The following is a 24,635-nucleotide window of genomic DNA, read 5'->3' as shown; positions in this document are numbered from 1 at the left end:
CTCCGTAATTTTGCAACAACCACAATCAGCTGGAAAGAAAATGTTTGTTGGAGGAAACCAAAAAAGATTACTAAATCCGTTGTTTTTGTTATGAAAAAAGGATACTCCATTTGTTATTTCTTCTGCTGTTTTCAGTGCAATTAAAGTTATACAAATAAACAAATTTAAATTTGAAATTTTGTTTTTCCGTTTTAATATTCGACCATTTTAGTATATGACGTAAATTATCCAATCAAGCTTAACACCTGCACGTTGGACACACGTGCTTTAAACCTTCTTGCGCATGCGCTCTCTCAGTGGTGAAATTTAAAAACAACTGCTAGATTTCTATGTAAACACTTCACTCCGGAATAAAATGCGGTTTTCGATCAGTGCGCATGCTTAAAAGTCACGAACACAGAACATTCGACCCCATTATGGGCCATCTCGAAATAAAATTTAAGTGAAACACCAACCTCACTTTTCTCTGAGGTGTGCAATTTCATTTCTGATCTAACCCTGATCATAAAGTAGGTGTATTATATGTATACAGTATTTCTGTCTTTTTTAAGTGATGGGCTGTTTCTTTAACCGCTTTTCTGTTTATTGTTTCGCGCAAAGTGAACCCATCAAAGCCGAATTTTAGGATTTTATCCGCGGACCCAAAGTGTTAGAGAAAATTAATTTCTTTTTTTTTATATGATATTTTAAAAGTAGGCGCGCCTAGAACATTCCTTCTGTTGTTTGTTCCGTAAAATATCAGCTTAAGTGTCGTTATGATTTTGCAGAAAAAGAAATTATAAACACCCAGCGGTTTCATGCATTTCTATTCCCATGAGGCATTTTGTTGCCGTGTTTTTTTTACATTATGCATTCAATAGTTTATAAAGATATGACGTGTACTATTTCTGTGTTGTAAATGGAACTCGACCGTGCACTGTGTAAATGTTATGTTTTGTTTACTGTTTATACGATTTTTTTTCTCCTTAAGAACAATCAATATTTACCAGCCTAGTAATAATCTGGGATTTTTTTTTAAATCTCCGCCTTTAACGTTTATTATAACGTTGAACTTTTTTCTTGTAATTTATGACTAGGTTTTATACAAATTTCTTCTAAGCTGTTTGATTTGCTGTTCTATTTACAAAACCTTGTATGGTTCAAGGTGCTGCTATCACAGAATATGGTGATACGTTGCAGAAAAGCGCATTCCTAATGTGGGGTATACACCTTTACGTTTATATTTCATTTTCTATACCTATACTTACCAGTGTTTAGAAAAAAGTTCACAAACCTTCGTGCTTCTTTTGTACATGTGCACGCGTTCTTGTAGACGACAAAAAAGCAGGACCATATGATGTAAAATGGCTATTTTTGAAATTCATACAGAAATTTAGAAGCATGCGATCCACAAGGTACTATTTTCAAAAACGTTTTACGACTTTTGAAGGAATATTTTTTTAAAAACATGGATTTATTTGGGTTATGTTGTTTATATTTTCTCCGTACAGCTAGAGTCTATTATTGTCAACTCAAAATCAAAACATTACTTCGCATCACGGAAATTGATATATTTCTATTTTTTTTTTTAATCTAATCTTCAACCTAAATGTTGTAACTTTTTACTGCACGGGTTGCATCACGCTGCTATTGCTAGCATGCGTCGTGATCTATCAATTATAGATTTCGTTCCAGACATGGTAGAATCTAAATTGCTCTAATGAGAGTAGGATGAAGTAAGATTATACAGAGAAGCGATTAAACATTTTTGTCACCAGAGCTTTTTGAGATAAAGGTGTATCTCTTGCAGACGAGAATAGCGAGAAAAATGATTTAAAATCTCTTTACCATTCTTTTTTAGCATCAGTTCGCCGCAAAAAAGCGAAACCAAAGAAATGTTTTTTTTACCATTGTGGTGAATATGACACGCGCGTGCGGTCAAAATGGGAGCGGATAGTTATTTTGTTGCGTTCTTGTATGATTGAGTTCAATTATTAGTATATATCTCTAATTTGGAATGGGTTCACGTCAATCAATTTGTGGTTCGACCTGTCTTTTAATCTATTTCTTTAACGCAAAAATATGAAGTAAATTTATACTACTTCGTTTACCCGGATTTCGATTCCATGGTCCGTAGCAGCCTAAAGTATGGGTTATCAAGCTTCCCCTCCCTCATAGCTAATATAGGTGAGACTTGTGCAGAGGATGCATTGTTACCCAATTTAGGAGGTTAAGATCTTAAATCTTTCAGAAATAATTTTTTACTTCCGAAAGATGAATTAAATGCCAAAAGAAATGGGCTCAAAACCCGCATAACATCCTCGGCCCCAGTCTCTGTTCTACAACCGTTATTGCAGTCGACCAATATTTTACCACCGTGTAAGTCAACCTAAAAATGCATTTGGAACAAAGTAGTGTGGATGGGCAGAAGTGAATTTTGATCAACATTTTTTTTTCTCGCTTCAAATATTTGACCCATAAAAAGACATGGTGCCTATAAAAATTGCTTGTTTTTTGTTTTTGTCATTAGCTAGTTGTTTTTACATTTTTTTTTTAATCTGATCGTGCTTTGAATTTGCAAGATAACTGCTGCAGCTCCACCCCTTTTTTTATTAAGAAATCAGATAAAATTTCTGTGGGTTATTTACTTCTATTTGATTCTCCATTTCAACCTTTCAATATACAGACGATAAGAAATGAGCTTAACAATTCTATCTTCGCACGACATTTCATTGGCTCTATCATAATTACCATAAATTTGTGCGTGTACCGTATCTATATTTTTGAAGCTTCGTGTGTTTTTTCTTCGCTATTGTAAAATTGCAGAATATAATCTTAAAAAAAAGGTATGGCTAATTTATTTTTCTCTATTGTGAATGTTTATTATATTATTATTATTATATTATTATTATTATTATTATTATTATTATTATTATTATTATTATTATTATTATTATTATTATTATTATTATTATTATTATTATTATTATTATTATTATTATTATTATTATTATTATTATTATTATTATTATTATTATTATTATTATTATTATTATTATTATTATTATTATTATTATTATTATTATTATTATTATTATTATTATTATTATTAATTATTATTACAACGTAGCATATAAACGAACAATTTTCTTTATCAAATCTTTTATATTATGACGGTTTTAACTTGCTAGAAACAGCCTCGTTCGCAGGGCCTTTTTCGCATATTGGCTAGAAGCTGTGTTTTTATCTTCGAATGTACACTGGCGTCTTCGTGTCTGCAAGCTATCCTTCACATTTCCTGTTTTCCATTTAATGTGAACGCATAAGTGGTCACGTGATTACTTCCTCAAAAAAAAAATGTTGAGCTTTTTTATAAAAGAGGATTTAAAACGTACAATAAATTTTTCTTTCAGTCTTGATCTTAATACATTCGTACACGTCCATTCATATAAGTTGATATGAATAATAAAATAGACGAGTTTTTTAAATGCATTGCTACGTTCTCTCACGTGTTCGTATTTTTTATGTTTACCTTGCGATAGGAAATCAATTTTCTTTCTTTTGTTATAAATTTAAGATCGTGCAACCTCCTGCCCAGGCTTAATTGCTTCTCAACAGCGTTGCGCTTTTCCTAGGTTCTGGCTTCAACTCGAAGACTGTGTTATTAGCCTGTAATATAATTTGTTTTATTTCTCTGGCGTCAGAATTTCGAGCAAGAAAATTTTTTTGTTTTTAAGCGCATGTATTTGCACGCTCGAATGACTTTATGTAAACAAATAAAACAAACAAAGTTCTATATATTACTTGGGTTAATAGAGCTACTTTAGGAACAAAAAATCCCTGTGCTTTTGAAAAAAAATTTCGTGTTTTATTTTAAATGTAAACAAAGGTTAAATTCAGTGCCATTAGCACAAACTTCGTGCACAAGACCTCTTTCAGCTCAGTTTTATTCTATTGCGCATGCGCAACAATGCGTGTATTTTTAAATTGGTTTCAATCTTATCAGAAAAAGGTTCATTCATATGGATTATCTGTAATAATTTGGTCTACTATTATCTCGTTTCTCTTTATAATACATAATTAGCAGTAACAAACTTAATTTATGCTTACAAAATTAGGAAATATTTGACATTTATAAATACAACAATTTTGAAATACGCTATTACGCTCTCCATTACCTCACATCAATGGTCCCCGAAAGGAATCGTTGCCATTAGAAACTGTTTGTGCTGCTTCAAATAAACGTTATATTCTGTGTACTTTTTTTATATACCCATTCAAAACAAAGTAAAGGCTATTAAAATTTTTAAAAGGAAGGAACGAGTTGTTATCTTCCCCTGGTAGCGCCGTGTGATGAAGTTGATGTATTCCTTGACATCTGGAAATATTAACATTTATCTTCGCCGGAAATATTGGCTGAATAAATAATTCTTGTTATATGAATGGATTTTTTCTTTCTACCGGAATTTTAACAACACTTAGCTATTACTAAATTTTTTTTTACAAAATCTTATCAAAAGGAATTTATGAATAAAAGAAAAATTATTTTTTGATTGACGGGACGGTTTCTATTCGAACCGCTCTTCCTCCATTTGAAAAAGTTGCGTCGGTATTTTTATTCAAATATGACGTCTGCACCAGAAAAATAAACAGATGATTTTGTCGTAACGACGTTGCCTCGGATATGACTATATTCTCTGATCATAGATAAAGAATCTGCAGTATAGAAATTAGTTATTTCGCAAACCGCTGATGACAGTGTGATTATTTAAGTGCCGTACGATAACTAATTTGACGCATTTTTTGACGTACTGTTCATTCAAAAATATACGTGGCGCGGTTTCGATTTAAACTGGCAATTTTTAATACAAATTTAAAACTAAAATTTATATTTCTTTCTTTTTTTAAAAAAAAACAAGATTATTTTTAGTTGTTTCCCGATCCATTGATCCAAATTATTATAAAGGATTTAGTTCCAAATGTTTCCGATGACCTGACAATAGATGATTTTTATACGTCAATAGAAACCAGGTCCTTAATTCATATACGTTAATTCAAGCGTGAACAGATATCATTTCGTTGACAGAAGTATTTTAAAACAAATGGTTTGTTGACGATATGTTATGTTGATCTAAGAAGAAAAATATCAAGAAGAAATTTGTGTGATATTGTACATCAACTTTTTAGGACATAGACAAACTCCAGCTCAAGTAACGAACAGAATCACCAAGAAGATTATTTTCACACCAGGATCAAAGCCTCGTGTAGCTTCATTAATAAAAGTGGTTCATTCATAGCTTACGCAAACATCAGCTCGGAGATTTATGCAATTTGGTGTTACAAATTTTAAACGCAACAGATTACAGTTTAACTTTATTACAATTATATCGTGGTTTTACGAAAGTGTAAATGTGTAGCGAAAAAAATCAGGATAACAAAGAAATTTAAATATGGGTGAGCTTAGAACGGTTAGAGCAGATGAACATTTTGGTTTAACAAGACCGTATTGTCAAGATAAAGAATACGTAAATATTCATCACATCCAACCCTGTAAAATTAACGGGAAGACAAATAGACTCAATACATTATTGGATCCATATTCGATTTACGATGACGATTCCGACCAAGATATTAATTTTATTGTTCCAGCAGGAAAATTAAACTTAGCTCGTTTTCAAAGAGCTTTTAGCGAAATGAACAGTTTAAACGACAAGGTTAAAGACCGCACGATACCTCCGTGTCCGAACAAAAGACGAAATACGGAACTGAGAGGAAAATTCGTACCGAGCAGTGGCGATTATTGTCATTTAAGTGCGGATGCAAAAATACCCGAAACGAGCAAAACAAATTCTTTTTGTAACCATCACATAAATATCAAAAAAGAAAATTTACAAAAATTTGCCGCTAAACTTGTAACATCCGATGCACCTACAGACAATACGCAACACTGCGTTCATTCATTTGAACGTCGTGGAAACTGTCCGCGAGATTCGTGCGTGGAATTCGAATTCGATAATAAAAAATATAAATCAAAGCTAAAGAAAAATCATAAAAAAATAGACAATATTATAGATTGTTGTACTTGCATGGTTTGCGTCAAAGCCGTAAGATATCATTGGACATCAGACGATATCGGTGATGAGTACATCGAACCGTGTTCATGCACCGGTACGCCTAAAAAAGTCGCCGGAAGGTGGTTTTGTATGGGACTTCTAGCATTATTCCTACCGTGTCTATTTTGTTATCTTCCTGCTAAACTTTGCCGCAGCGCTTGCTGTGAGTGCTCCACGAACAGATCGAAATTTAAAGACGAAACACGTGTGTTGTACAGAAAAGACAACAACGCGAACCACACGAATTTATAGCGTTTATTTAATTGTGAATATCTTAGGGAACTTTTCCTCGCTTTTTTTAAAAAAATAATTTATTAGTTTTTTTCTTGTACAGTTTGATTTGAGAGCTGTTCAAATGTTTACATTTCGCTTGTAACGCAAGAAAATTTTTGAATCGAATTGCTTTTACATGTTCATTGGAACTTTTTCTGCTGTGTAAATTCTCCTCAAGAAATTGTTTTCAAAACATTTAGAGAAAAAATAACGGCGCCGGTAATTGTTATAACAAGCTGTTCGTTCAGTTGGTCGCCGTTTTTAGCGTCTCCTTTTAAAACCAAAAAAGATGCTTCCTAAGAAATAAATTTGTTTTAGAAAATGTGGAAAAGTTTTCTAATTTTCAATGTTATAAATTGCTAAGTATATTTTGTGTATTGGTATAAATTTATTTTGTCGTGTTGCGGTCGAGTTAAATTAAGAAAAAATAACATTTTAAAGTGAAATTATCGAGAGGAAATACTTTTTTTTCTTTCTATAAAAAAAAAAAGCTAGATGAAAAAATGTTTGTTCAAAACATCAATAAAAGCCAACGGAATACTTATTGTTACAATAGGTTTTAAAAATAAAGTTTTCCCCAAGTCGGAAACATTTTGTAACATTCCTTCCGTGGTTTTTATTGACATAACGAAGAAAAGATTTCCGGAGTGGGTTTCGTTCAAAAGGGATGTTTTTTTAATTATATATATATATATATACTTTTTTTTGCTAAACAAAAAAGATAGCATTATATTTTTTATACATATTGTATTGGAAATTTTATATTTATAAACATAAACATATTGAAAAGAAAACCCTGAGGGTGCTTTTGTTTTAATCGCTACTTTTATTCACGTGTCTTGGCCCTCACCGTAGGGATACCAAGGCGTGATTTTTTTAATTAAAAAATACAGCTTGTCAAATTTTTGTACTTTAAACACAAAGAGGATGAAATTACGTGTAAAAGAGGTTGACTTTCAGCTTATTATTTTGGAGAGCATTCAACTGAAAAATTTAATTACACACATGACTTTTTTCCTTTTATGACACAGAAGGAAATTTTATAACGTCACAGACACCTGTAGGTGAACTCATTAGGGAATTTTTATTGCATACTTTTTTACTTCAGCAAATTATTCAACTTAACAATATTATAAAGTTTGAATGGCACGAATTAAAAAGAAGGCTTTCCTCGTTGTCATTTTTTTTGTTTATATTCAAGAAAATTGTACACATCTTAATTCCTTTCATCAACAAAACTAAAAATTGATACATCTTGTGTAAATTACAAGCCGGAAATACCAGATATAAAAATATAAACATACTTTGACAACTGTGTCGTGTAACAAAAACACCAAATAATATAAATAACTCGAGCTTATTCTTCATTATCAAATTTCAGCCTATAATCAGTTTTTATTTCTCCAAATTTTGACCTAATCTGTTTTTGCAGCGCTTTTGACTTCTAAATGTTTCGTTAAAGCCGCGCAGTTAATTTTTTGTAGAGCGGTGTAAAAATGATAGACAGGCGTGCTTTCGAAAATAACACCAGTAGGTAAAAAATAGCAGGCGTGAAAAGGGAGGTGCTATGGCGGTTGTAAGCATGGCTTTTCTTTTTAACAATACACGATAAATAAAACTTCTGTAAATAAATAAATCAATCTATTGGCGAAGAAAAAAAATTGTAGATACATTTATATAAAAATAAATATTTTTGAGGAACAAGTTGTCCTCACATGAGAGAGAAATTATTTGCACTAAACTAACGGGCATATTAAAATATTAAGAATTAAATACAATATGGCCTGATTTATTTTCGCGCAAGACCATTTGAAAAACAGTAATAATTTTCGCGCCATTTCCAAATTTTTGCACGCATGCGCGACAACAAATAAGGTAAAACACCCAATTCATCAGGGTGGTATGTACATTGCTTCCCAGTAGAGGCGAGTGAAATTAAAGCTATTTCTTCGAAACTCACACACAAAAAAAATAATCTCCGAAAATAATCTCTCAAAATTTACTTTGAAGTAACCAATAGAATTTATCCACGTGACGCACTAAATGCATCAGTATCCTAGCAACGACGCAAAGTCTCATCCTAGATTATAGAAAAGATTTCCGTTCTAACTGCCGACCAATTAAAAAGTTGTTTGTTTACATTTCAGCTAATTAGATACACTCTACACCAGTCCCTTTGCGTACTGAAGAATCACGTGACACATTCTGATTGGTTAGTTCTATTATATTTACATGAAATCCCAAGATATTGTAGGAGAAGTAATAAGACTGTAATAAAAAGCAAAATAACTTGAATCTCGCTTTGGTAGCTATATACTATGTGCTTAAAGAAAAGGAAATATCATGTTGGATCACAGGCGTGTCAAACAGGACAAAACATGTCTTCCAAATCCTAATGCTTTTCTAAGAGCTATGAAATCTTTCCAAACCAACTAGCTATTTTGATCTTTCAGTCCATTTTGAATTGCTTTAACTTCTCCATTATGTGTAACATCATTAAGCTTTGCATTAGAAGGATGCAACGTGCTAGCCGCTTGAACGACAGTCGAGTCAGCATGAGTCAGTCCGTCTTTACTTTTAATAGTTTCACTATTTGAAGAGAGCGATGAAAGTGCTACATTGTCTCTACTCTCGTCACTTTTGTAATCACTGTTGTTGTTGTTGCTATTATGTTGATCCTCTGTTTTTTCTGGTTGAAGAATCCTAGTGGATCCAACTACAATTGGTTGGATAGCCACTTGAGTCATCTCAGGGAGATTTCGAGGCACACGTTGCTCTAAAAATCATCAACAAATTCAAAAAAAAATAATTTTTTTTCTATTCCTTCTTTATTTGTCCATTTATACATACTCTCGTTTATCCAATCTCATTCAATCAACTATTTATTTCATTGGCTTGTTTTTATTTGTTTGGTAGACCACTGCATGTTTATTTCATTCATGTTAGAGAACTACTTGTTTAAAAAAAGACAACAAACTCAAATTAAAGCCCAGAGCACATCAATGCGAATAACATTATTTTATGTACAAAATTAATTCTGATGCATGCGAATAAAAAAAACTTACACGTCAAATAGAAGGCAAATTCGTAAGAATAAAAACTTGACTTTTTAAACAATAGATTTTTCTGATGAGGACTTCTTCAAAGAGAAGAGTGCGTACAACATTTTGCTGAAGGAAATTAGACCACAGATAGCGATTGTTATTTTTAGCTTGACCATTTTTTGTTCCATGCCCGATAAAACCTCCCAAAAGACCTGATAAAAACGCCCATATAAGACCTGATAAAAACGCCCATACGATCAATTAATAAAACCGCTCATACGACCATTTTATAAAATCGTCCATTAAAATCGTTTATTATAACCGCAAATAGTCATTTTGGTATCTTAGTAATCGTACTAGCAAAACGGATTTTCGTGAAGTTCATTCTGTCAAGTGTAATTATGTGAAATTTGAAAAAAAAAGAAATTCATTCGCACGTACCGGATATGCTTAGGTGACATTTTTGATACATGCAGGAAAAATTTTAGGTACATTTTTTACAATTTTTACAATCCGTTTAATTCATCCTAAATAACGTCCACAAATTAGCTGTATTCTATTTTAAATTCTAAATCTGATTGGTTAAGTTACTTATGAATGCAAGATATTTCCGGTCGAACAAAAATGAGCCTTAAAATTGCTGGACTTGCCAGTCGATCATGGAGCTTTAACCGAAATATTTCGTAATTAATTTTACGTATAACCTGAAAAACCCATCTTACCGTGTGACCATAGACCAGATATTTCAAGCGTTTTTAATTTCTTTTCAAGCTCTGACACACGTGTACCAAGTACCCTATAATATAAAGTCACTAAATTCACTCGTCATTCATTTCATTCATTCATTCGAAGAGGGCGTGGCCATCACGTGACGGTTAATTACTTTATTACTTAATTTATCAACTCAAATCGTTGGTTAATCCAGCAGGAAGTGTTAAAGCATTTTGATGAACATAATTAAGCGAAATAAAGCATGTTGGCAGTGTTTTAAGCCGTGCTTAACCACAGGAAATGCTTCGTTCAGTTAGAATATTATACAAGTGACAATATACTTACAAAAGGTGAAGTGAATTTTTATGAGAACATAGGTTAAAAAATTTTTGAGGTTAAATATTGTCAGAATATAAGGAAAGATCAGGAAACAAGACTAATCACCAGCCGCTACACATAATGTACATCTTCTCACATTTTCACTTGCCTCCTCGTTTGGACGTGCATTCTTGCTCACGTTGGAGGTGTTTTTGAAGGTTCAGAAAACATGTCGATTTAAGATTCTTTTAGTATAAAAATTATTTTTTTAAGCATATCAAGATTCGCCAACACAATACTCAAACATACGTAAAAGATGACAGTGAATTTGTAACACGGAACACAGACAGCTTGCAGAACATAGAAAATAATGTTTCTAATTTCGCTATTTCAAGTACACTCGCTCTTACAAAAAAAGTCGAGAATTAGTTAAGCATCTGTAAATATGAACAGCACAAATATTATATACTTTCTCAAAAAATAATAATCAATGCTGGTACACGAAAAGGGTTTGGCTAGAAAGTGACGCATGCGCATAATTTGACTCTATAATTTTAAAAATAGAGACATTATGAGGTTTCTTACGATGTTTTACTGCACAGTATAATTATTAATGTCTAATTAACACAAAATACAAGCACAGCAAGTTTCATCAGAAGTGGGAAGCCACTTCACTTGAAAAATGCTGACTATGACATATTACAATGACGTCAGTTGACATTCCTTGGGCCAACGTAATTCTGCCGGAAAACCATTTCAAATTAATTTCTTTTTTTATAGAAGTGTACGAGACTGTCGCTACACCGGAAATACATTTTTTTCGTTATTTTGAAGTTTATCAAACATTAAATTTCAAACGGCTGCTCATCAAGACTGGAAGGCTAGCTCAGGATACAGCCGAAAGTCCTTAAATCAACTAGTTGCTATGTTAGAAGTAACGGCTGGCGAAAACTATGCTTCCGAGAGATACGAAGCTTAACCTATCCTTCGTGTAGGAGAGTTGATATTCAGACAGTGAAAAAATACTTTTTCGTTAATTTTAAAGTTGTTCCGGCAGTAAAAAAATTTCCGTCAATTTTAAGTTCCGACAGTGAAGAAATACTTTTCGTTATAGTTTAAAAGGTGTTCCGGCAGTAAAAAAAATTTCCGTCAGTTTTAAGTTCCGACAGTGAAGAAATACTTTTCGTTATAGTTTTAACGACATTCCGGCAGTGTAGAAATACTTTTTACCAATTTTACTAACAGAAATAATATATGTATTTTATCATCATTTTATCTTATTGAATGGATATTTGTAGTTTCCTGTTCTACCAGATATCCTCCCGGGACACATACATTGTTCAGGTTTCTCCATAAGATACTGAGTCATGATTTATCTTCATAAGGTATTAAGTCATGTTTGTATCTCCATAAGGTATTGAGTCATGATTCAATACCTTATGGATACGATGTGTCCATAAGGTATTTAGTTATGCCGCTGTTATTATAATCATTAATATGCATATTTATACAGGATATAACCAATTTGGTGTTTGGAATCAATGTGGATTCTCTGTTCTGAAAATTTACATCAGGTATACACCGGCATTGTCACGACATGGGTAGACCCGTAGCTATGATTAAGGCACTTGTTAAACGTGCCTTCGTTATGGCCCGAACCACGTACCTTGTGATTACGACGCGAACTCCATAACCACTAAGCCACATGCTACAGCTTCATAAAGTATTGAGTTGTGACGGTGTCTCCGTGAGGGGGTGAGTTGTGACAGTGTCTCCATCAGGTGGTAAGTTGTGACGATGCCTCCATCAGGTGGTGAGTTGTGACGGTGTCTCCATCAGGTGGCGAGTTGTGACAGTGTCTCCATCAGGTGGTGAGTTGTGACGGTGTCTTCATGAGAGGTAAGTTGTGATGGTGTCTCCATTAGGTGGTGAGTTATGACGATGTCTCCATCAGGTGGTGAGTTGTGACGGTGTCTCCATCAGATGGTGAGTTGTGACGGTGTCTTCATGAGAGGTAAGTTGTGACGGTGTCTTCATAAGGTGTTAAGTTTTGACAGGGTCTTCATCAGGTGAGTTGTGATAATGTCTCCATCAGGTGGTGAAATTGTGACGATATCTCCATTAGGTTTTAAGTTGTGACGGTGTCTTACTAAGGCATTGAGTTGCAACAAAGTCTCCATAATATAACAAAAATAAGGCTTAGAATTTACCGTGCGAAAGAAATCCAAGGAACAAAAGTTGTTAAGGAACATCTGATGTCTGTGTTGACGTGCAGATGTTACCAACTTGGAACGTTTACAGAGAAAAGAAGCAAGAAAAAACCCAATTTTATCAAATATTATGTTCTTATTTATTGACTTCTTATATAACAGAAAACTCAAATGTGATCAAAATATTTTGCAACTTCACGCTAAAAAAATGATAGAAATTTTTTTGTAGAAAAAAAAAACGTTTTTCTAATTTCAGAAAGACGAATAAACCGACACTGTAGGCGTTGAATAATAGTTCTTTAATATTTTAAGTATTTGAACCTAGACTCCCATATAACAGTATTGCTGACAAAAAAGTGTTCCGTTATATTTCACAATCCGTTTTCTTCCCATTCCTCTTTCACAAATTGATAAAAAGGAAACACTTAGGGGGGGGGGGGGGGGGGTTCACTAGAATTTTAAATCGTGCTTTAAATTTATAGTGTGAACCCCCCCCCTAAATTAACTACTAAGTATAACACAACGTTAACTTCTTTTTTCCCTATTTTCCTTAATTTTTTTTCTTAATGAACCCTACAATGACGTCACACAGCTTACGCAACAAAATCTGTAAAAAAGGCAGGAAAACATTGGTAGCAATTTCACAATTTGATGGCGCCAGAAAAAAGTGAAACGCTCATTGGAGACGAGATGTTATCATCTTTTGACAAAGTGTATCTCATGATCGTCAATTTTTTTTTTCTATTTGTATACAATACCTAATTAAAAACCTACTTTAGCTGAACTAATAGTGGGAAAATGATATTTTTCACAAGTAAAAAGCATCAAAAATAATTATATATTTTACTCAACCGGTAAACGATCAGGAATGAAATCATTTTTTCTTCCTTGACAATTATTTAATGTTAAAGATTCGGAACGGTCATACTAGTCTCTTTTATACTAGCAGGTGGAGTTCAAAACACTCTCCATCTTAAACGAAAAAGTTTTTTTTTGAACTCGGTAACTTTTTGTTAGCCTAAGATGGCGGGTACTCAACCAGAATGAGAACGCTCTAAAACAAAATTAGATGTTAACTGCTTCTCTACCGACCTTTTTATCATCGCCTTCCCATATTCGTTTCTCAACGCAAATACATAGCATAAGTGAGACGAATGACACAAAATATTGGCGGTTTATCCTCGATATCTTATTACAGCATTAAAAGATGTAGCGTGAGCGTTCTTATAATTTTTTTGTTAGTTTGTTAAACAGAACTTTAGAAGTGCATGCCTTACCTATACTATGTTGTTGTAGAATTTTCTTCTCATAAAACCAACTGACTGTTTTGAGTAGAATATTTACCTTACCGGACAAGGAAAAAGTTTCAGAAACTCGTCCCATTCAGCCATTACTCATTCAATTATGTTCAATTACAATTTTTATGCAGTTCACCAAACCTAAGAGTTGTATATGTAGAGGTGGTTGCTACTTGTTACAGCTTTGATTCATGTCTAGCATTTAAGTATGGTGTGCACCAACCAATTTAAAGCCTTGACCACAGCCAAGCTTTGAACTCATTTCTCTTTCAGCAGTCATGACAAGAATATTAAAACCACACGCAAAATCATAATCACAAAAAAACAAACTAAAGAAACATACCTATTTGTATTTCTTTGATGTTTCAACGCGACGTCTTTCTCGGAGAGCTTTTCAGTTATGGCTTTGTTTACACGCTGTAAATCTGAGACTGTATTATGATCAAACGATCTTGAGAAGAAGCCTTCATGGTGCTGATCTAGAAAAAAAAAAGTTATACCACGGAAGAGACCTTTTGAAGCCACGTGACAAAAGAACTGTAAAATTGTGCAGTTAACTTGTCTTGGGTAGTATCCAGCGCAATAAAACTGCACAACTGAGATCTCTTATTTTCCCTACAAATTCACAAATATTAAAACGATGAGAAGAGTACAAGACCACTTGGTCTTTTAAGTTTTTTATGTTTACGTTAACATAGTTATTTATCAGACTCACTAAAGCAAGTTTTCCAGAATTTTTCAAAATTAATTAATCAAACACATTTGTTTCTACCGTGAAAATACTAGATATCGACTAGTGTCCATCCGAATGGTACAAAATAAAACATGTGTAATTAAAAATTGGGTAGAAAAGCTGCAACAAATCATACTTCTAGTAGGCGATGCCAGATCCAGACATGACAGTGTATTTTTATTTGGTGGAGAGTGTTGTCTTTGTCGCAACGCCTCTTTATAACGAGCAGCAGTACCTAACGCCATTGATTTCTCTTCTTTGTATTGCTTTACAACTTCCTTGAGGTACCTAAATACAGAATGGGATACACTACTGTCAAAAAATTGCACAGATAATTTTTCTGAGAGAAATTTTTCTAAAAAGACTTCCTTATATGATGCAATGATCTCTGCAAATTGGAGTATGTATATTCTAGACAAAACATGCAGTAATCCTAAGGGATTACCACCAGCAAATCGAAGATGATGTTTATATAGAATGGAACAAGATGACAACTGGGACGGGACAAAAAACAAGATGATTTATCCTGTGTTTGTGTAAAAAAATGGTGTGTCTGGTAAAAACATTGTACAAAAGCCTGTTTCACTAAAGCAAAATACCTCAACAGGACTAGATGATAATCGTCGTGAAATAAAAATTTGTCGTTATCTTTTTTAGTACCTTGAAAGGAAATAGGTATCCGCTTCTCATCCCTCCCTTGTTATTGCCCCGTTTCCCTTGTATATAAACAGCTCAAGTCTGTTGTGGAGGCAAATTGACAGCGATATTTTTAAGTCAAATGACTAAAAAACTGACTACACTTGTTGATGGAAAAGTATATGCTACTCAATCAATGTCATTATAGGTTAAATATTTCTATGTTCAAAACTAGCCGACAGTAGTTGATTTTATTCATTCAATCTACTCCTAATGATCCAATTTCCTTGCAATAAATAGAAACTTATTTTTTTTAAACAGATCCGTCCCTGATATGCTTAATATTTTTAGCAGTTAGGGCTTCCAATATGTTAAACTTACCAGTTTAACCTCTAATATGTTGAATTTTTTTTAGAATTTAGATGCTTACATGCGTATTCTTCTTAAATACTGAAACAACAATATTTTCACCATTAAATTTTTATTTTTTGCCGATACATTTGAAATTGTGAAATCCTTGACACTATGTCTGCATGAAAGCTGTGCTAAATTCTTTCTTAAACTGCTCTTTTCCTTCACTGCTTTTTCTTTAAATATGCAATCCATTCTCAGTGCTAAGATATCTCTTAGTTCCACCATGCTTAAATATCATGCTTTTTGCCAAGGCAAGTAAACAAGTGAATATGGTAAAAGCAATTCCAAACACGACTTCAAATTGGTGAAAAGTTTTTAAAAGACACTCACATAATATAATGTAATAGACGTGACTTATATTGAAATTTCTAAAGAAATCAACTTACTGATTCTCGAGTACCATTGCATCAATGTCCACTATTCTTTTGTCATCATTATGTAAAATGTAATTCAGCTCTGCATTTAAACGTGAATTTTTATCTTGAAATGATGTTCTCTAAAGAACAAATATATTTTGCCAATCCAAGCCATAATGAAAGGAGAATATGTCATGATCAAACTATTAAACTCTTGAAATACACAATTCTGAAAGAACTACTTAAATAAAGCAACCGCTGCGGCTGTGTAACAATCAAATCAACATACATTTTAGCAAGGGGGTTTATTAGTTAAAAACAATGTTGTCACCATCTTTTAATATGCAATATTGTCATACAGTAGAATTATCAAGGAGATCTAAATGCTTAATCAGGACTGTCTCTTTTTTAAATTCAAATTGGGGAAGAATTGAGAATTTTTGATGAGACGATGACTGATATTGGTGGAGACTTTAAAAGTAACCCATGTAAAGAGAAAGTTTAAAAACAAAAACATGCAACAGGCTTTATAGTAAAACTAAAATTAAGGACATTGAGAAGAACTTGTTAAAAAATCTACTTTTAGAGAATATTTTAGGATTTAATTTTTAGACACAATATAAAATGTCTTCCATCAGAAAGTCCACATTTAGCAAATAGAAGTATAAACTAACAAAGTATTACTTCTTCTTCTAATTCTTTCTTTTCGTCGCCCCTTAATTGCAGCTCTTGTTCCAAAACGGTTATCTAAAAAACAATAAGAATGAATTTCATCCTGTTTTATAATTTTCCACACAAAGAATCCTGGGTTTTTAAGGATTGTTTAGAATGACCTCTAGGAACACTATTGGTATGAAATCATTAGTTTCATAATAAGTATTGGTAACCCGAGGAAAACTGCAGCCATCCAAAAATATAACTAAAGCTATCAACACTAAGTTTCGAAATTATTTTTTTTAGTTTTTTAAACGGTTTGCTGTTTTTGTTTTAAAAAAAGTTATTTTTTCCTATTCTTGTAGTAATTGGGAATAGGTAGCTTCGTCTTTTAAACACATACTTTACATAAATGTATGATAAATAACATTAGAAACAGTAAAAAAAAGGCTTAGAAAATGGGGTACTCTTGGGTGTAAGGGAGGTATATATTCCAAGGTTTTGAATAATACAACAAATCATTATTCAATCAAATATACCTATCATAATACATAGATACCTTATCGGTTACCTGTAAATAACATAAAAAACAGCCAGCCCAACTCATACCTGCAACACATACTGACATGTTAACAAGAATTTCTTGCCAACATGAGAGAAAGGCATATAAGTTACAATAACGTAAGAGTTTTAGTAAACAACACAGTAAACAATTTTGCAACATGACCTAACCCATTTCGTTTTAAGTAGTTTTAAATATTTCATAGATAAACAGCTACATTATATTGTTATGATATAATGTAGTTTCTTTTCTACTTGAAAGTGTTGGCTTTTAAAAATTATTTAAAAACTTCTAGTTAAAGTTGCCACTCCAAGCTTAACTAAAAATAATTGCTCTTTGTTGTTTATAATTGTTATTATTGTTGCTTTAGGCACTTACTGAATAAAAAATAAAAATGCGTAGAGTGCCAGCAAATCATACTATACCAGTAAAACTTAACTTGCACAAATATAAACTTGAAATTAAATAGTTGAAATTCTGAAATTGAAATATAAAACAAGAGGATATTGCAATTATCATAATTTACAAACACAAAATAAATGCAACACAGGATTAACAACTGTTTGGAGAGGAAAAGAAGGATCTTTTTGTCAGTTCAGGCTGCAAAAACATGTTTCGGATCCTTTTTTTCCTCGCTGTCCTGCTTGCACAAGAACTAAAATTAACGAGTGTCTTAACAAAGAAAAATGCATTTTTTCTTCCTCAAAGTGTCCAAGTCAAAAACATTTACCAAGAATAATATTACACATTGAAAAGCACTATAATTAAGACATGCCTGAAGTGTACAACTAGATTTAACTAAAGGGATAATTAGATAATTGGCCTTTCCAGCTTAAGATGAATAAATTCCAGCCTAATTTTTTCTTCTGATTGTACATCTTTTCCAATCTTGTTAGCCACACCGAAATACCTTGTTTACATATCATATAGCCTATACAAAGTGCTAAATTATAATTTAATGGAAAAAACAAAATACTTTTACATCAAACTTACTTTAGAAAGTGCTTCTTCCAATTGGAATATTAATTTTTCTTTATCGTGCTTGTCGTGTAATCCAACTCGTTTTTGCGCTTCATGTTTCGATAAGGCTGCTCGAAGCAACTGATTGTCTCGTTGTGATTCTCCATATAACAGCCGTAAATTATCCAAATCATGCTGAAGCCTCAAGTTTTCATCCCGAGAGAATTGAAGCAAATTGCTCAAACTCTGTAATAACATGCAATTTAATAAATCTGCTTTATCTGCTTTTTCTTTCTGCAGGAAATTTTTTTTAACCAGTCTTCGAGAAATAATACCTTTATTTTCTTGTCATCACTTCCGCCAAACTCTATTGTCAAACTTCCATCATCTTTCCAACAACCCTGTAGAACTTCTTTTATGTCTTGTAACTCTGTTTGCTAGATTTAACAAAGAAAAATTTATATAATAGATTTCTTGTTCCTTAGCATAAATTATAGAAAGTGATACAGTAACTATGACAAAAAAGCCTCGCAGAGAGATCAAAATTGCTGTGAGCGTTAGCAAAAATGTTTTTTTTCAGAGTTAAAACTCCTTTGGCGTATTACACAACATAACACTTGTTGTAGAAAGCTGTTCTTATTATCAGAGAACAAGCATATTCTAAAACAAGCTGCACAAACATCACCCTGGCTGGATTGATTTTTTTGACAATCCTTTCAAATTCTTTGTTAATACATGTGCGGTTGTTTGGTGGAATTGAAGATCAAGCATTAAAAGATGAAATTAATAGCTTCGTTATATTTTTTAACTCACATTTAGGTTAGTTGAAAAAGCGTTTTTCTCATTATTTTTATGCAGTTTTTTATTACCTTTTGTAACTTAAAAATTCTTCTTGAATGAGAGCTATGAATTATTTAAAGCGTTTTCCTTTAGTATATAATAAATTTACATCTGAATTTTTACCTTCCTTCATCTTTTAGCTAGGTTTTTATAATACATTTGTGTATTAAATATGCGAGCTTCTGCATTTAAACATAGTCCTAAAAATGACTATGATTTCTAAAGTATATTGTTAATAGGGTACACCTTTTTGTAAGCGTAAGATAAAATTGGTTTCAACTTCAATTATGCTTAGCATTTTGGAAATCTGAGGCTTATCTGGTTTATAAGCTCACGTTATGTTTACTTGAACAATATTTTATATGGAACCAATGTTATATTTTTTTATTTAGCACCTATGCTTACTAGAGTCTTCAAATTAGCAATGTAAACTGAGTTTTTTATTTATTTATTTTTATTTTTTATTTTTATTTCATGAATATTTATACAAACAGTCATTATACAAACAATATGTACAGCAAAACTGCAATTAACATTGGTCTTATTGATAATAAAATTTTAAAACTAAATATACGATAATAAATTAGTAATATTAGTTATATAAAAAATAATAAATAAAAATAAAAAATAAAAATATTTGTTTTAAAATAAAAAAAAATAAAAAGTTTCTTTCTTATAGTCCTACATAAAAAAAATGTTTTCAGGAAATGTGCAACAACCCAAAATAATATATATTTTCAAGGGGCACTGTTTTTTAAAATTTGCTAATATGCCTTAATATGCTTATAACATGTATGTTTATAAAAAAAGATGTATTTCTTCCCTGAAGTTGTGAGTCCTTGATGTCTACATAAGTAATTTTTTCTTAAAAGCGAAATTACTGATATCATCGCTTGTGCAAGTAAACTTATTAAAAACAAGATCAATTAAAATATTCTCCTGTTTTTTTGCGACTTGATCTGTCACGAAAAGAAGACAATAAAAATAATAATGAGAACAATAAATATAAAGGGCTACAATGAAGTTAAACGCTACAGTGAAGTTAAAAGTTGCGAAAGGAATTCTATACTGAAGGGAATGTTTAAAAAATGCAGAATGGGGTGACACCTCAGGGTAAAAAAAAGTGAATCACAAAAAAATAAATTAAGAAGATCTAGATGTTTTAGAAGATCGTTTTCTTCTAAAAAAAATGAATATCAGCTGATAATAGCATTCATTATTTTGAATTCAAGTCTTCAAATGTTTGCAACAGGTGTTTTTATAATATTTTAAGCTCTTAAGTTCCTAGGCCTTTTAAAGTCTACGTCAGTAAATTCTTCTTAGTGACAGACATTTTGACTGTTATTTGACAATGTTTAATTTTATCTCTGCTCTGGGTATAACTAAATAAATCAAGAAATAAAAAGTAAACCTTAACCTCCCATTTCTTGCTTAATTTTCCAAGTATATATAGTTCATTAATTTCTTTATCGTGTTGTGCATAACATAAAATATAAAGCATTAGCTTCTTTTTTTAGGACAGTATTTTGCAGAACAGCTATTGTCTACTATACAATGTAACCCTCTTAATATAACACATACCTGTTCTAAGACTCAATTCTAAGACAAAAAATATTTGATTTCTGTGGGAGCAGGTAAAAACAACCTTTTTTACCATTCTAATTTAAACTGTCAAAAAGCTTACACAAGAATTATAAATATATACTTCTTCTGTATACTTCTTGTGTATTTAAAGCTACATTCTGTAAGAAAAACGCTTTTTTTATTAACCCTAAACGTTGTCATCTTTTGATATAAACCAGTTGAGAATTATCTGCACAAAGCCTGATTTTATTAGATTATAAACATGGCTCTTTGTTGTCATAAAACAAGAGAAAGGTTTTCATAAAAAGCAATAAATCATCACCCTATTGTGTAGGATTTGAAATGCTGGTCATAAAATGTATAGGTTCTTGTGTTTTTGATAAACTGTTTAGGACATATTATAATTTTAAGGATTTTCAATGATATCATTCCTAGTAAGCAGACAGGTTGTTGTAGTTTTGAGAAATTCGACCAAACTTATTTTTGCAAACAATTTTTGCTTCAACATGCCTTTTCAAGTTTAATGGTAAATAAATTTAATAAAAATGTTACGTTAGGAAGGTTTAATCTCTAAAACAGTAGGAAAAAAAATAATTTCATTATCTTTATATTGTTACATTTTTAGTTAAACAAAGAGACATTACTATGCCTTATCACAATAAATCTTTTTGTTTCTTATAAAATTTATGCATTTGGCTGCCTTGGGAAGAAAAAGCCATGCCGATAAACGACATGTCAAACCTCTTCATTATTTCTGTAGATGGAGCAGATTAATGATTCTTTATTTTCCTGGTCAAATTTTATTTTTTTTACCTTATATAGATCTGTAGTAAGAAATAAAAGAAACAAAATAAAAGCAATATTCGAAGTTGAGTTTGTATAAAAGTTACTAATAACATCCTGCTATTCACGAGCTTCAAATTTTCTAAACAAGGACAGTGTCGTGTGTTAGTGTTGTAATTTGTTTTTTTATAGTGTAGATTATAACTAATATGGGTGAATATATGTCTGCGTGTGTCGTTTGACTATCTCTGGTTGTTATTACTTCTCACGGTGGACAGTATTTTGATCATAGAAAAGGCATACCAACTGTGTGATTTTATTTTTATATCTATCTTGTTCAATTTGGGATTCCTCTAGTTCTTTCAAAAGAATCTTCAACCCTTCTCGCTTGCTCTCTAATTTTTTCTTGCAGATGTTGTACTAAAATAAGAAATAATATATATATATGTTAATTTCAGTATTGTTTCTTCCATGTGAACACACTGCTGTTCAATGGTGCAATTAATATTTCTTAATTTATTAAAGTGCACAACTGAGAATAAAAAATTTGACCATCAATAAAAATAATGTTCTCTATGTTCTGAGTAAATTAAAGCCAAATAGTCTTAAATTAGTCGATTTTTAACTACAATGTCATCTCACCTATGGAACTAATGGACTAATAGAGTGCTGGTTAGAAACAGTGTGTAATTATATGTGCAAACCTCTGCACATGCTCGGATTTGAATTTTATGTGAAATATACACCTTATTACATTGCTCCTTATGGCAAGTGATTAAAAATACATACACATATCCACAATTTTCATTTTCCTTCATTATATTAAGACAAGAGTGCTTTTTTGTCCACTTTTTAAAAGTTTGCAAAAAACCATCAACCTGCTTATTTTGTGCAAATTGCTGGCTGAGAAAGTGTTATATGCATAAGTTAGGTAATTAGCATTTTAATGCACCAGTCCTACTTTCTAACACGTCTGTCTTACAGAATAATCCATGTTAAAGTCCACGAAAATCCCAAATTAAAGAAAAATGGTCCTGTTGACGTTAGCAGCAATGAGTAAATTTTAAGAGTTGGGGTTTAACCAAACCTATAAACCTGTAAATACTGACAAATGAACTTTACATAGTTCTGACTGCATGAGCCTGGTATAGAAATGGTCTATATACGTACTTAAGAGGACAAAAATTGCAACATCCGGGAGTTCGAATTAACGTATTAAGAACTTTTATTAAGATCATAAAATTTGGAAATTTTTCCTTTGGACACTACCATGGGCCATCCTTTGAAAAACTATTATGGATATTCCCAATGGAGGCCTAATAACACCTGGCTTTTCATTTTTCAATTAGTTCTACTAATGTGTGTTTATTGCAGGTGTATTGCAGAGGAACCGCAAAAGATGAAGATCTTTGCCTTAAATTTCTTTGAGTATTGAGAGTTTATTAGCTATAAAATTGTGTTTGTTACGGCTTTAAATCTCAGCTGGTCCAAAAATAGTGTAAAGTTGAAAGTTAAGGTAAAATAAGTGGAAATAAGTTTTTTACCGCATTAGCACATATGCTTTCTGGTCTGTACCACTATGTACCCATAATAAGATAGGTAGGTACAAGGGAGGTTTTATTGTTGCCTTATTCCTCCAAAAGCAGTAAACATGAATCATTTCACTAAATTTGACAAATTTTCTGGCCTGAAACTGTTCATGGAAAGGAAGGAATTGCCTATGCTACAATATAATGTTACAATGAATAAAAAAATTGTAAAAAAACTGTGTTATAAATATCAAAATATACTGTTTGTCTACGGTGGATTATTTAATGGGTATTTTGAGTGGTTGATTAATAAGAACATCTTTTTCTTTCTTGGTAGGTTTATTGATCAAGATAAAATGTAACTTTATCACATGTAAACTTACCTCATTTAATAAAACAGCCCAGTCTTGATCATTTCTAGCTAACGTCATTCCCGTTGATGATATACTATTAAAATTTTACTCTGAAATAAATTAACATAAAATAGGTACAGGAAAAGTTAGTTGTAATTGTCTATACTATACAGTAAATAGATCTAAATTTTGCCATTTCCAACTTAAAATTTAAAGCTTTCTAAGGGAAATTAAATTTAAATAAAATCTGCATTTCTTACCAGCTTTAATTTTATATATAAAAAAAATTCCGAAACTAATAACTTTATTTGTTAAAGGTGCTCGGTCTACTTAAGGCCAGTCCTTTTTTATTTCCGGGTCATTTTCAATATCTCAAGTTATGAAGAATCTGGCATATATAATTTATTGGGCACCATATCATTATATGTAAAGTAAAACGCAGAATTCAAATTTTCTAAAAAATTTCGATGATGTCATAGGCATTTAATACAATGCCATACTTTTTTTGAAAACTGTTGAAAGGGTATACCATAGAAGGTTCATACAATGCCAAAGGTTGTTTGAAAAACTGCCAAATAGTACTGTAGAAAGTTTTGGCACTGTAGGTTGCCTAAAAATTATCAAAACAGGTCAGTAGGTTAATTGAACACCATAGTTTGCTTGAACTCTCAATACTGCAGTGCAAAGGGTTAATATGGAACCGTACGTAAATGTCAAAACAAATACCATACAAGTCTTTATCGCTTGACAACTGCCAAGATTGGGTCATAGAGGTTTAAGGTGACGCCGTACTTCACTTAAACATCATAATTACAGGACTGTAAAAGGATAAAATGCTTTCAAACTGTCAAAAGGTAATGCTAAAAAGTTGCCAGTTGGTTTAAAATCTATCAAAACAGATCCATAAAAGATTAACGGCGCTATAGTTTGCTTGAAAACTGTCACAACAATAGTTTAGTACTTCATTTTGAGCTTGCAGACCCAATTAGGGTCCACGCTCTACCAGACAACTGCCTGCAACATCTAACGACCCACACATTGTGCTATCTCCCCAATGTCCCTCACATGGCTTGGGCTAACCCAGGGCTATGGTAACATTCACTCTCCCATATTAAATCGCCACCAAAGGGAATCGAACCCCAGTCTCCTGCACAAAGTACAAGAGTTATAACCACAAAGCTACAGCGCCATATTAATAACCTCTTCACAGTTTAAGTTGTTTGCTCACTTTTTGTATTTTAAAAAGGTGAACAGAGTGAATTTAATAAGGTTTTGACCATGGGCA

The 24,635-nt window shown here is 32.0% G+C and overlaps 2 protein-coding genes across 2 annotated transcripts; one reads left to right on the top strand and one right to left on the bottom strand.

The window, feature by feature from the left end:
• The first annotated feature begins 2,806 nt into the window (after positions 1 to 2,806).
• Positions 2,807 to 7,182, top strand: LOC130645382 (sprouty-related, EVH1 domain-containing protein 2-like). The gene is made up of 2 exons (XM_057451360.1): positions 2,807 to 2,825; positions 5,167 to 7,182. The coding sequence occupies exon 2, from the start codon at positions 5,430 to 5,432 to the stop codon at positions 6,342 to 6,344; it is 915 nt and encodes a 304-aa protein (XP_057307343.1). The 5' UTR covers positions 2,807 to 2,825; positions 5,167 to 5,429; the 3' UTR covers positions 6,345 to 7,182.
• A 1,320-nt stretch (positions 7,183 to 8,502) lies between these two features.
• LOC130645380 (coiled-coil domain-containing protein 149-like) lies at positions 8,503 to 23,483 on the bottom strand. The gene is made up of 10 exons (XM_057451358.1): positions 23,381 to 23,483; positions 21,772 to 21,888; positions 18,597 to 18,698; positions 18,295 to 18,507; positions 16,770 to 16,832; positions 16,116 to 16,225; positions 14,816 to 14,967; positions 14,290 to 14,425; positions 10,132 to 10,205; positions 8,503 to 9,141 (listed from the first exon to the last, which is right to left on the bottom strand). Exons 1-10 carry the CDS (start codon positions 23,426 to 23,428, stop codon positions 8,798 to 8,800), a joined length of 1,359 nt encoding a protein of 452 aa, XP_057307341.1. The 5' UTR covers positions 23,429 to 23,483; the 3' UTR covers positions 8,503 to 8,797.
• Positions 23,484 to 24,635: the final 1,152 nt, after the last annotated feature.

Source organism: Hydractinia symbiolongicarpus, chromosome 5 (assembly GCF_029227915.1).
Source record: "Hydractinia symbiolongicarpus strain clone_291-10 chromosome 5, HSymV2.1, whole genome shotgun sequence".
In the NCBI taxonomy this organism is placed as follows: Eukaryota; Metazoa; Cnidaria; class Hydrozoa; order Anthoathecata; family Hydractiniidae; genus Hydractinia; species Hydractinia symbiolongicarpus.
Note: the sequence above shows the minus strand (reverse complement) of the source record. Positions and strands in the feature narration are given on the sequence as shown.